At 46.1% G+C, this 11,121-nt stretch overlaps 1 protein-coding gene across 1 annotated transcript; it reads right to left on the bottom strand.

The window, feature by feature from the left end:
• Positions 1-3,758: 3,758 nt before the first annotated feature.
• LOC101771406 (kinesin-like protein KIN-12A) lies at positions 3,759-10,742 on the bottom strand. Its single transcript, XM_012847221.2, has 16 exons — positions 10,346-10,742; positions 10,079-10,240; positions 9,355-9,438; positions 9,142-9,264; positions 8,999-9,058; positions 8,858-8,911; positions 8,679-8,774; positions 8,159-8,254; positions 7,760-7,905; positions 6,902-7,054; positions 6,679-6,808; positions 5,874-6,575; positions 5,686-5,784; positions 5,461-5,613; positions 4,630-5,361; positions 3,759-4,375 (listed from the first exon to the last, which is right to left on the bottom strand). Exons 1-16 carry the CDS (start codon positions 10,673-10,675, stop codon positions 4,055-4,057), a joined length of 3,441 nt encoding a protein of 1,146 aa, XP_012702675.1. The 5' UTR covers positions 10,676-10,742; the 3' UTR covers positions 3,759-4,054.
• Positions 10,743-11,121: the final 379 nt, after the last annotated feature.

The raw sequence follows: 11,121 nt of genomic DNA, 5'->3' as shown, positions 1-11,121 counted from the left end.
CTTAGTTCGTGTGCGCCCCCCTGTCATTGTCGTATGGAATCTAGACCTCCCCCGGCCGGCCAGCAAGTGCCAGAGGGGCCCTTTCTCCGAACCCAGCTGGCGTGTGGGCCCCACCCTTGCTGACATGTGCTGACATGGCAAGTACTAACAACATGTGTGCCGCTTTTTGCGCCTTTTAGTAACCTTGGTTGCTGCAACTCTTGTTGTCTTGCGAGCCCCTTTATTTTCTTCCTTGCACAAGTCCTATCTGGAATCTGGTGTGATGTGACAATGGAGACATCGTCGTCTCTGCTGTGGCTGCTGGTCGTCGAGGACGACCCTTTATGCAGAGTTGCAGACACTGCGCCGGTGAGTGTCTCTGAAGTCTGAATTCCTCTCATCTTGGGAGAGAGATGAAAACGTGTGGTCAAGATATAGTTGGTAGAGTGAAGGATCTCAAAGTTCTTCAGTTAATAGCAAGTTGCAGGGATATGAACGAAAATGGAGGCAATGCAGGGCTCGCAAAGCCGGCCGGTCAAACCGAGACCAAGGATTTTATGAACTCCGAAGGTTGGTTGGTCCGGTTAAAGAATGCAAAGAATATGCATGCTTGCACATGGTCTGAATCTTACCTACCGATTATCTTCGATCAATAATCAATCAACAAGAGAAAGTTAGGGAGTCAGCAAGGAAAAAAGGAAACGACCCACGTGCCGCTTGCAGCGCGTCGCTCCTGCAAGCGGCACGGGTGGACCTTCGTTCGCAGCCGTCGGGATTCCGCTCTCCTCTCCCTCTTCTCATCGCCGTCGCTAGAGTAGGGAGGTTGGAAGCCCGGCTCCCGCAAGGAGGGCGACGACAAGGCGTTTCTCAACTCGGAGAGGCGCACGCTGTGCGGGCGGCGCGAGCTTCTTTCCCGGCTCTGATGGCTTCGCTCCAGCGCTCCGCGGCCGGATCTGCAGGCCCCTTGGCTGCTGTCTTTTGCAGCGCCGGGCAAGGGGCGACCACGAGCTGAGGAGGCCCTGTGTTGTGCTCGTATGGACCGCGAGCAACCGGACTTGTGGGTGGCAGCGCTAAGGTGGAGCTAAGGTCAGCAGCGCATGTGGGTGGCGAGCACAGGGTGCAGGCGTGCAGTGGCAGCGGATGAGGAGGCACGACGACACGAAGCAAGGAGACGTCGCCGCCCCCGGTGGGTTTTTCATGGACATGGTCTTGGTATTGCCGGCTGAGGGCGTGCAGCGGCTGGGGATGTGATGCTCCGGACGAAAGCTCTTACCGGCAATCATGCTGGTGGTGATGGCGGCAACGCCTTTGGACGTCGTTCTTCCTGTTGGGGGTGTCATATTGGAGATCTATTCCTACTGCACGGGGTTCTCTGGGTGAAAATCCTGTCCAGTTTCTGGACGAGCGACGGCGGTGCCATTGGTGTCATGCCCTTTTTCGAGGCGTCGTTTCTAGAGACCCAACTCGGCTTCCGGCAATACTTGTGACGCCGATGGTCATGGGAGGCTGTGGCAGCTGGCAGCGGTCCCGCCGTGTCGGGCTTGCGCGCGACAAGCTGGCATGGTGTAGGATGGCAAGCTTGACGGGGGTTGCTAAGCTCACGTGGAGGCGATCATTGTTGTGGTGGCGGCTAGGGGTTGCCGCATGTTTATCGGGTCGGTTGCTTGCAGCAACGACATCGTGGGATGACTAAGCTTGCAGCGGACTGCGGCGGGTTGCTCAGCTTTGCTGGGCTACTCCGGTGCGGTACATTGTCGGAAGACGGCACAAGCGACTTCTTTGACTTGCTGGCACGGCGACGGAGGCTATGTGCGCGGGTTGAGCAACAAAGCGAAGTCGACCTGCGGTGGCGGTTTTGGTTGTTTGATGGAGGCCTTAGGAAGCAGGGCGGCAACATTGCTTACCATTCTAATAGCGACTAAAGAAATAGATTCGTGACATGGAGTACTGTGGCGGACCTGGCGAGGCCCCCACGCGCGGTGTATCTTCGAGGCGACGAGAGCGAGGTGGAGTCCAACGGCGGATGTGGCAAGACTCCGTGCGTGTGCTTTCGTGGTGGCGATTGTGAGGCAGCCTGCGAGAGGTCCGGATCCGGTGGTTTCACTCTGTCGGGTGGAGTGTGGTGTTGCAGCGGCAATACAGCGAAGGGTCCCGCATGGCGGTGACCTTCTCGGTGCAGTGTCGTCTGCTCCTTACGGTTCCCTGTTGACGCAAAGTCATGGCTGCAGGTTCGGCGGCTACATGAGCGTGAGACTGTCGGGGGTGCCTTGTTGCGCGTCGAGTGATGTTGTATGCTGCTCTGGTGCTGCTGTTGTTTAATCAATCAACAAACACTTGCATTATAATTTACTACGATATATACTCGGATATCTTTGTTTTCGAAATTCTAAGCAGAGCTCACGATTTTAAGATGGTTTTTAAGGTGGCATATGCTTTTTTCCATCAAAGCTGAGCTAAGGTTGTCTACCAGGAGCAGGCAGTTTGGCAGATGACACCGGAGCATTGCGACTGTAGATGGAACATCCGAAATGGGCGCCGATCGATCTCATCCGCCGTACACAAAAGGGGAAGAGATTCTCCTTAAAAAGAACATGCATCTTGCAGCTTATTAATATATCGATGTCGAGGGATCATTGATCAGCTCTCGATAATCCGAGTCAAGTTGAGGTGGTTGCTTTGCCAGCTATACTGTATAGAGTATGTCGAAGCCCGGCCAAACGTGGACGGCATGTGGAACATTGTTAAGGCTTTCAATAGTGCCAAACGCAAAGTGAAAGGAAAGGACAATTGTGGAGGCTGTCTTGCCTACGGCACCCATACAACACCAACACTATGGCGAGGACCGTTCAAATTATAAGTTATTTTTGATATTTTATAAGATTTATAGTTTTTTTCTATGCTTATAGATATATGTTGTGTCTAAATACATAGCAAAATCTATAAATTTAGAAATAAAAGTGAATATTGACTGTAATTTGAAATTGGGAGATTATATATTTCTTAGAAATAATTGTAAGATAGCATGGACGACGCATCGGTGGCCAAGCGCTTGACGACGACGACGCCCGTCCTTGCCATAATCTCGTCATCTTTCACCGGAATCGATTCACATGACTGCTACTCTGGTATCTGGGCGTACGATCAACTAGGTAGAACGCTACCCTACTACCCTACTGCAACTGCAACTGCTGCTAGATGCGGCTACTGTTCTGTTGCACCTACAGGCTGCACTCCTGATGCACTGCGAGAGCACAGTCGCGTCATTTATGGGGCGATTGGTTGGCCCAGCAGCCTTGGGCCCGCTCCTGAGATGGAGGGTCGCCTCATTGGTTGGCTCCTGGGCCGGCGCATGTAAAAAGCACCCGCGAACCTGGCTTCCGGAAACGCAAATGAAGTCTTTCCCGCAGGTGCGTCGCTAGCTAATGACGGTATTAAGTAGGTGATTAGCATATATTAAGTGATATTAGCATTTTCTAAAGATGATTAAAATTTAATAAGGTAAACTAAGAACTATTAAAATATATTTATGCAACATAAACATAGTAAGGATACTCAATTATAAGAAAAGTAGCAGGAACTTCTGCTACCTAGGAAACCAACAGTCAACTTGCAGTTCTGTTTCTCAGAAAAAGAGAATAGTAGAAAGAGTTTACCAGGGACACAGCATAATTCGTCAAAAAGAAAACGAGAAGGGGGTCAACAGTTTCTGACCTGTAGGTGCAACAGAACAGTAGCTGCATCGTGATTCGTGCAGAACATCCTGGCGAGACACTGAACCATGACCAACCATACCTTGTAACAGCTTGAGGTTTATTTGCAAGGATACAGCAATAGAACATCAGTATCGCCACTTTAATAATGTAAAAAAAAATGTCCTTCTAGATTTACAAGACAAGGATACAACTTCGTCGAGGATCAGGAAGAATCTGGGCGTGCACCTCACAAGACGGTGAGGAGGCACCAGCATCTCCAGGGGTATACATCCTTCCCCTTCTCTGCTTACCAGGTGTACAACATTATAGTAACACCATTTCAATGGTACAAAATAGGACCGAACGAATTTAACAGCGTATCCTCAGATGTTACACTTGTCGTATCCATAGAACCACGAGTTGAGGTCCGTGCTCTTGGATACCTCAAATGATCCACCTTGTTGCAAGGTGTCCAACTCCACCTTCCATTGCTGGCTGCCGCTGGGGCTACCAGCCGTGTCGTACCTAGGAGGCTCCAGATCGCTCGGTTCTTCTGGCTGCACAGCACCATCCTTGCACTGAGACTGAGAGGACTCAGCGAGACGCTCGTTTAGCGAGAGGATTTCCTGGTCGTAGTTCTTTTTCAACTTCTCAATCTCCTGATACGCCTTCTCGGTCTCCTGCTCTGCCACAAGCCTCCGCTTCTGCGAAAAATGAAGACAAAGCTTTGTATTACTTTTTACTGAAACTGAAAAATCTCAGATTAAGTTACTGAAAGTTGATGTGCCAGGCTGAAAAATACTGTGGACACTATAGGAGCATACAGAATTCCACATTTTCACCCTAAAGTACAGAAATTCTGCTGTATTCTCAACTTGACTACATTAACCACATTTCAAGCATCCTACTCTTTTATCCACCTAAATGCAAGGTCTGAGCAAATGTCAGGAAGCCATACCTTTGCCAGTGCTTCAGCTTCCTCTGCATCCTTCAATCGTACAAGTAATTCACCAGCTGCTTGAACAGCTTCAGCAGTATCCCTTAGCTGGCCCTGAAGGCCTTCATTTTGTGCTTTTAGAACTGAGATTTCAGCTGCAAGGGCATTGATGAAGCGCAATTCAGCACCTTTGATACCAGCTTTTTCTGCTCTCATCTTCACGTCCTCAACACCCTCACGCATCCTCCTATGCAGGGCAAGCAAACGGAAATGGTTCTCTTGGAGATCAGCATACTGTTCCAGGTGTCTTGCAGCTCCCTGAATTGCTGTTTGTACTGCCTCCTTCAGTTCTTCTGAGCATTTCTTCTCAGATTCCAATTCTGACTGCAACTTCCCAACAAGGGACTTAGTTGCTTCAAGTTCAACTCTAAGCTCTTCTGTGAGTGTAATCCATTTACTCTCAGCTTCTGTCCAATCAGGAGCATCCGCAACATTAATATCACCATCCTTATCTTTTGTGCCAGGGCCAGAATAAGCTCCCTGAGACAATGGCAGTGGAGGCAACAGTCTACGAATTGATGATGATGATGAAAGCATATAATGCAACTGATTTTTCAGGTCCTGTATCTCCTCCTGTAGAACTTCTTTCTCGTCCCCGGAGTTCCTGAACATATCCAATTCCTCCTGGAGTCTCTTTACCTCAATTTCAGCACGCAAAACATCGGGGTGGTTTTCATATTTCTTTTGAAGGATCTGCATTTGTTAGTGTAACGGAAAAGCTGATAAGTAAATGCAGGCTTCAACAAGAAAATGTAGTACCTTGAGTACAACGGGAATGGGAAATTATGCTACCTTATGCTCATTCATAAGTGATAAATACTCTTCATTCATGAATTCTTCAGTTGGTAAAGTTCCATCCATGAGACTCTCGAGCCTAGCAATTTTTCCTTCCAGTGTTTGTGCAATTACAGCATTACATTCACGTTCATGCTTATATTGTTGCACCTGCAAAACCAGAATGATTAACAAAGAGGAACATATAGATTCTCGCTTCATGTATAGAGAGAAAACACTGACCAGACGATTTAGTTGTTGAATTTCTGCAGCTTGCTTTGCGCACTGTTCATCACGCGCCATCTCTCGCCTGATAGCTCCAGCCAAGACCTTCTCCACAGCCTACATAGGCATAAGATATGCATGAGCGCTTTACACCCAACTTAACCATGTATAAATTCATGCATCAATCTTCTATTGCTTTAACTTACTTTCAGAAAGTGTTGCTGCTTTTGGTCATCAGATGGTACTGCCCCATCAGCAGGTACCAATTGTAGATCCCTACAAGCACTGGGATCCCTACTCTCATTTGCAGAAGCTTCAAGTAGACAACTAGGAATCAGAGCTAGAGGGTTATCTCTGGCTTCAGATTCTTCAGGATCTGTTTGAATTGCAACATCAACCTTGCAAGGCTGAATATCCATGATTCTAGCATTTAACACAACCGATGCTCTCCTCCATGCACTATTGTTTTGGTGACTTTCAATGACTTGAAGTCCCTTCTGTATGCTTGCAGCAAGGTTTAACTTGCATTTGCCATCTCCAACATCAGCACCAGTGCTAAATTTATTAGCATCACAGCAGGATCTTTTTGTGGATATCAAATTCTTATCCCCATCAAGAGCTTCAACATGTGAAGTGCCAGCACTTGCATCCCTCGAAGCTCGTAGACCATTAGAATCTTTACCTTTAATAGGAGATATTGCCATATTATCATGATTGTAGGGCTTCTCAACATCATTCTCATCAATTTCCATTTCCTCATCACTATCTTCTTTGATAGCTTGGAATGTTGTAGGACGACCCAAGCTCATTTTCAGCAGATGCAAACTGCGCCTAGGGTTCCATCCAGTGGCACTACTGCCATTGTTTCCATCTAAGCCTCCATTAGACTTCATCCGGTGAAGTTCATCCTGCAGTGTAAGATATAGGAAATAAGATATCATTGATGAAACATGAATCGAGTGAGAAAAATATTATAGAGAAACTTAGTTGTCAGATGAGACACAATCATACCTTCAACTGCCTGATTTGCTCACGCAGCGCATTTACATCCTCAACTTTTTCTTCATTAACTACAGCATTGTTTTTGATAGCTTTTGCACGTTGAGCAAATCTAAGTGTGCTTAATGTTTCACTCTTACAGCTGTATAAGAACAAAGAAAGTGCAGTGAGGAACCAAGTAACAAACACTAACTGGCCAGAGAATAAACACATTGCTGTTCGGGTCAGATAGAACCTTTGGGATGGCGAAACAGCGCAAATCATTGCAAGTTTTGCATTGCCCCCTAGGGATTCTTGTAACAGAAATGTGAGCTTGGAATCACGATATGGAACATGGTGCCTTTGTTTTCCAGACTGCGATATTTCTGCTAGTATATTAATCAAGTTTCTGCAGTGAACAAAAATATAGTTGTATCAGAACCTTGAATCTTTATTTCACAACTATATCCAATTGCTGTGAAGTTACAGCATACATTTGTGTAGTTCTTACAAATAGCCTTCACTTGATTTCAACATCATATTTCTGCCTTTTATTGTCTGTCCCAAGACTTTAGACGTGCTATTTAACGTTAAATTGGTCATCTGGAACATATCTTAATTTCTGTGCCAAGAGCTAATATAATAAGAAACAAAACTAATATATTCACAACAAAAAATGCAAATAACAAATCATCAAGAGGTTTGCAATAAGAATTATACATGCTTGGGCAGATAACTCATATAAAAAAAAGTGCGAATGACTACATAATTGCAGAAAACAAAACTAGCAACAAACAATTTCTTTTACAAAAATCTCATACCTAGACCTCATCATGTAAAATATTGAAATCAAGAGATCATTCCCCTAATATAAAATTTGGCAACTATTATGCACAGAACTGAACTGATGAACTAATGCACTCATTAAGTAAATCAAGAGGTGCTATGCAGCTCTAGTTTCAGGACATCAAGCAGTGGAGTAACCATATGCAGCATTAGTTAATTAGAATTTAAACTGAGTTCAGCTATTAGCCAATGTCTGGAGAAATTAGGAAAAACCTTGCTTAAATCCTTGAACCTTTTCTTTTAATTTAAAATACAAAGAGAACCTTACCCGAGCTGTGAAAGTGAACGATTTATATTCCCAGCTTCTTTTAATCGATCACCAGCTGCGTGTGTTAGTTTTTGCCGCTCTGATCCAGCAAGATCTACCAGGTTTATCCTGCTTGATCTAGTGCTGCTTGATCCATCCTCTGGATTCTATATAATAATATCAAACAAGTAAATAAGTAACAGAAGCATCTAAAATGAAACCAACAATAATCTTAGACAGCAATTAGTGGCTTGAACAACAGAAACATTTTCAATGTATTCATATAAGCAAAGCAAGCAAGGGTTTCTTTATTTTAACATAAACCTTATTTCCATCAGTACATGAACAGCCACGAGTTTTTAAAGGTGTTAGCATGATTAATAAATATAAAGTATAACTGGGCCAATATTCAGTAAGTACCTTAGATTCAGACTTAATGACACATGTAAAGACACAATGCGATCGTGAGCTATCAGCATTTGCACTCGTTGCTCCTGTCCTCCGATTTGCCAGGCCCTGCATTAGTTGTAATAAATCTGGTGAACACAAAATTAAGGAAGAAAGTCTGTATTTATAGAGGTCTAGAGCTTATAGAAAAATATCAATCTTTAATTAAGAGGCACTCTGTGTTGTGATCAAATTTTGCAGAATAAGTGCAATGCAGTTTGTGTACATCAATAGATGCCATAAAATTCTTCCATGATTGTTAAACTATGTTCAGTGACAGATATAACTCAGGCAATTTTCACCCTCTCAACATAATATACAGAATGATTGTGACCAGTGTCTACTGGTTAAGTGATAAAATTATAATGTACTACTAAGAGTGGTATGTACTTAAAACCACCGTCAGAAATTGGGTTCAATGCCATCAGAACAATTAGATGGTGATGGAATATATGTTAGTAGATCTTTTAGATGTCAACATTGAGGTACGCACCTTTACCAACAACTGAGTTATATCTTTCATAGTGAAAACATACTGCTTTGTCAATGATTCAACATAAACACAGGCAGTTCTAACATCCTCTCTGATCTGCAAGGGAATAGGTTATATATTAGCAAAATGAGTAAAGGGTTTGGTGCCATGCTACTATGCTTCGCCATTTGTTTTTTCACCTGAAGATTCTTTTGCGAGGGATCTAGCAAATCTGTTATCTGTTCATTGTAGATCTGTGCATTATAATAAAACTGAATCACATTTCCAGAGCCAAACAAGAAAGAATACAATATGTTCTATGTACTAAGAACAGAAATTGCCTCAAGAAACGAGCAGATACAGTTGTAAGTTAGCTCTTTATCTGCATGTTTAACTTGTTCCTGCAAATGGGACAGCAAGTTTCAGCTTCAACTCAGAGAAATTCTTGAAAGAAAAGACAGTTTAGAAAACATTATCATGTTACCTCTTTAATGCGGGAGAACAACTGCTCAAATACGCGGGGTGTCAGCCCCCTCTCACTGCTCACTGAATCTTCTGACAGCGCAGACAGAGGCCCCCACATAGTGTAGGTTTTTCCACTGCCAGTCTTTTAAAGTGACAACATAAGAATGAGGGAAGTATCAGTCAATTTATTTCCAGGTCCCAGACATAAATGTTCAACTGAAGATAAAATTACCTGTCCGTAGGCAAATATCGAGCTGTTGAAACCCGATAAGCAATTTTCAACAAGTGGCAGCCCAACAAGGTTAAATATATCCTCCTGTAAAAGAATATACATATTAAACACATATAGACCAGAACCATCACAGCACCAAACCATGATTGTACAATCGAAAAATAAATTAGAACCATGCAGTGAAACGATCAAAGATAAAGAGAAATTTAATAAACTTAATAAGGAACCAACAGCAGTTTTGACCTTCCAAGAACAAAATACAGAAAAAGGTACGCAATACAGTAGATTTGGCATGCTCAGAACGAATCTAGCCCCTAACCAAAATTGCCGTAAGATGAAAGTATTCACTGCAGTGACAACTAACATTAGCTACGTGCGAAAACCAGACCTCGACCCTGGCCTCTCCCAAATCACATCATAACAATGCTATAATTGGCAATGCAGAAAATTTTCAGGTTACATTGATCCACAAATGCAAACTTCGCCTCAAATGTGCTAACCGCACTAATAACACCATACCAGCACCAGTTCTCTCAAATCGTACTCTCAGATATATAAATAAAACTGGATATCAAATCATTTACCAGCTACCACATCCATTTATACCTCTATATTTCTAATTGAAATAACCCAAAAGTTGAGCTAAGCCCTACCGTGTCCAAGAATCCCCAAAGCTCAGTGAAATCACCCCCAAAACCGCCCGCAAAATTTCACCCAGCCTCACCTGCGTGGAGACCGCGTCGGCGACGGCATCGAACGTGAAGTCCTGCCCGTGGATCGCGACCGAGTTGACCGCCGTCTTGCGCACGCAGGCCTCCGGCCCCCGCCCATCCTCGCCTGCCTCCTCGTCGTCGACCCGGCACGGCGGCCGTATCCTCACAACCACCTGCGACCGAAACAGCAAAAAAACGGCAGAGCCAGCACCCGTCAGGCCAGATCCATCGCCCCCAGCACCAGATCCCTGAAATCGCCCGCGAAACCCTAGCCGTACCTGGACGCCGGAGTCGGGCGCGGGCGCGGCGGCGTCGTGCGGCAGGGTCGCCGCGGACGAGACGTCGAGCTTCCTCTTGAGCGGGTTCGAGGACGGCGGCCGCGGGGGCAGCAGGCGGTTGCGGGCGGAGAGCGGCTTGGCGGCGGAGGACGGGGAGCGGAACGGGGAGGCGCCGTGGTCGTGGTGCGCCGGGGAGGAGGAGTAGGAGGAAGGGTCGACGTTCTCCTTGGGTTGGCGGCGCCGCGGCGGGGTCTCGCCGCCGGAGAAGGAGGGCGGCGGCGGCGTGGTGGGGTGGCGCGCGTGCCGCGAGAAGAGGGAGAGGGACCGCATGGCTGGCTGCGGAGGCCGCGGCCGGAGAGAGAGAGAGAGAGAGAGAGAGAGAGAGAGAGGGTGGGGGGAAGAGAGACGTTGGGGAGGAGGAGAGGGGGAGTGGATTTGAAATTTTTCGAACGGCTCGGGTGGAGTCCGGGGACCGGGGGTGGGGAAAGGTCGAAAGGATGATGGGTCCGCTTGGGCGATGGGATCTGGCCTCGGGCCCGGTGTCTGTCGCGGGTGCGGGTTGGGGCGGAGCAGAGTGACCAGTCAACGGGGCGCCGCCCGGGCGAATCATCGAGCGCCATGTGTGGGGCCCCTATGACATGGGCTGCGGACGTCAGGTGCGCCTGTCTTTGGTTACTCTGGTTTATTTTCCGTCACTAGGAATATTAAATATAGACTATTTACAAAATTCCTTGTTTATTTTACGTAAGTAGAGGCTACGGTGAAACGAATCTATT

The sequence above is a fragment of the Setaria italica genome, chromosome VII, assembly GCF_000263155.2.
Source record: "Setaria italica strain Yugu1 chromosome VII, Setaria_italica_v2.0, whole genome shotgun sequence".
NCBI lineage: Eukaryota > Viridiplantae > Streptophyta > Magnoliopsida > Poales > Poaceae > Setaria > Setaria italica.
The sequence above is the reverse complement of the archived record's forward strand: the minus strand, read 5'-3'. Positions and strand labels throughout refer to the sequence as shown.

What these genes read in the sequence shown, in the direction of transcription:
- LOC101771406 (XM_012847221.2), bottom strand. Translation starts at nt 10,675, where the DNA reads ATGCGGTCCCTCTCCCTCTTCTCGCGGCACGCGCGCCACCCCACCACG. An exon ending in CGCCCGACTCCGGCGTCCAG is followed by an intron (nt 10,241 to 10,345) that starts GTACGGCTAGGG and finishes TTTCGGTCGCAG; the next exon opens with GTGGTTGTGAGGATACGGCC. An exon ending in TAACTCAGTTGTTGGTAAAG is followed by an intron (nt 8,255 to 8,678) that starts GTGCGTACCTCA and finishes CAACTAATGCAG; the next exon opens with GGCCTGGCAAATCGGAGGAC.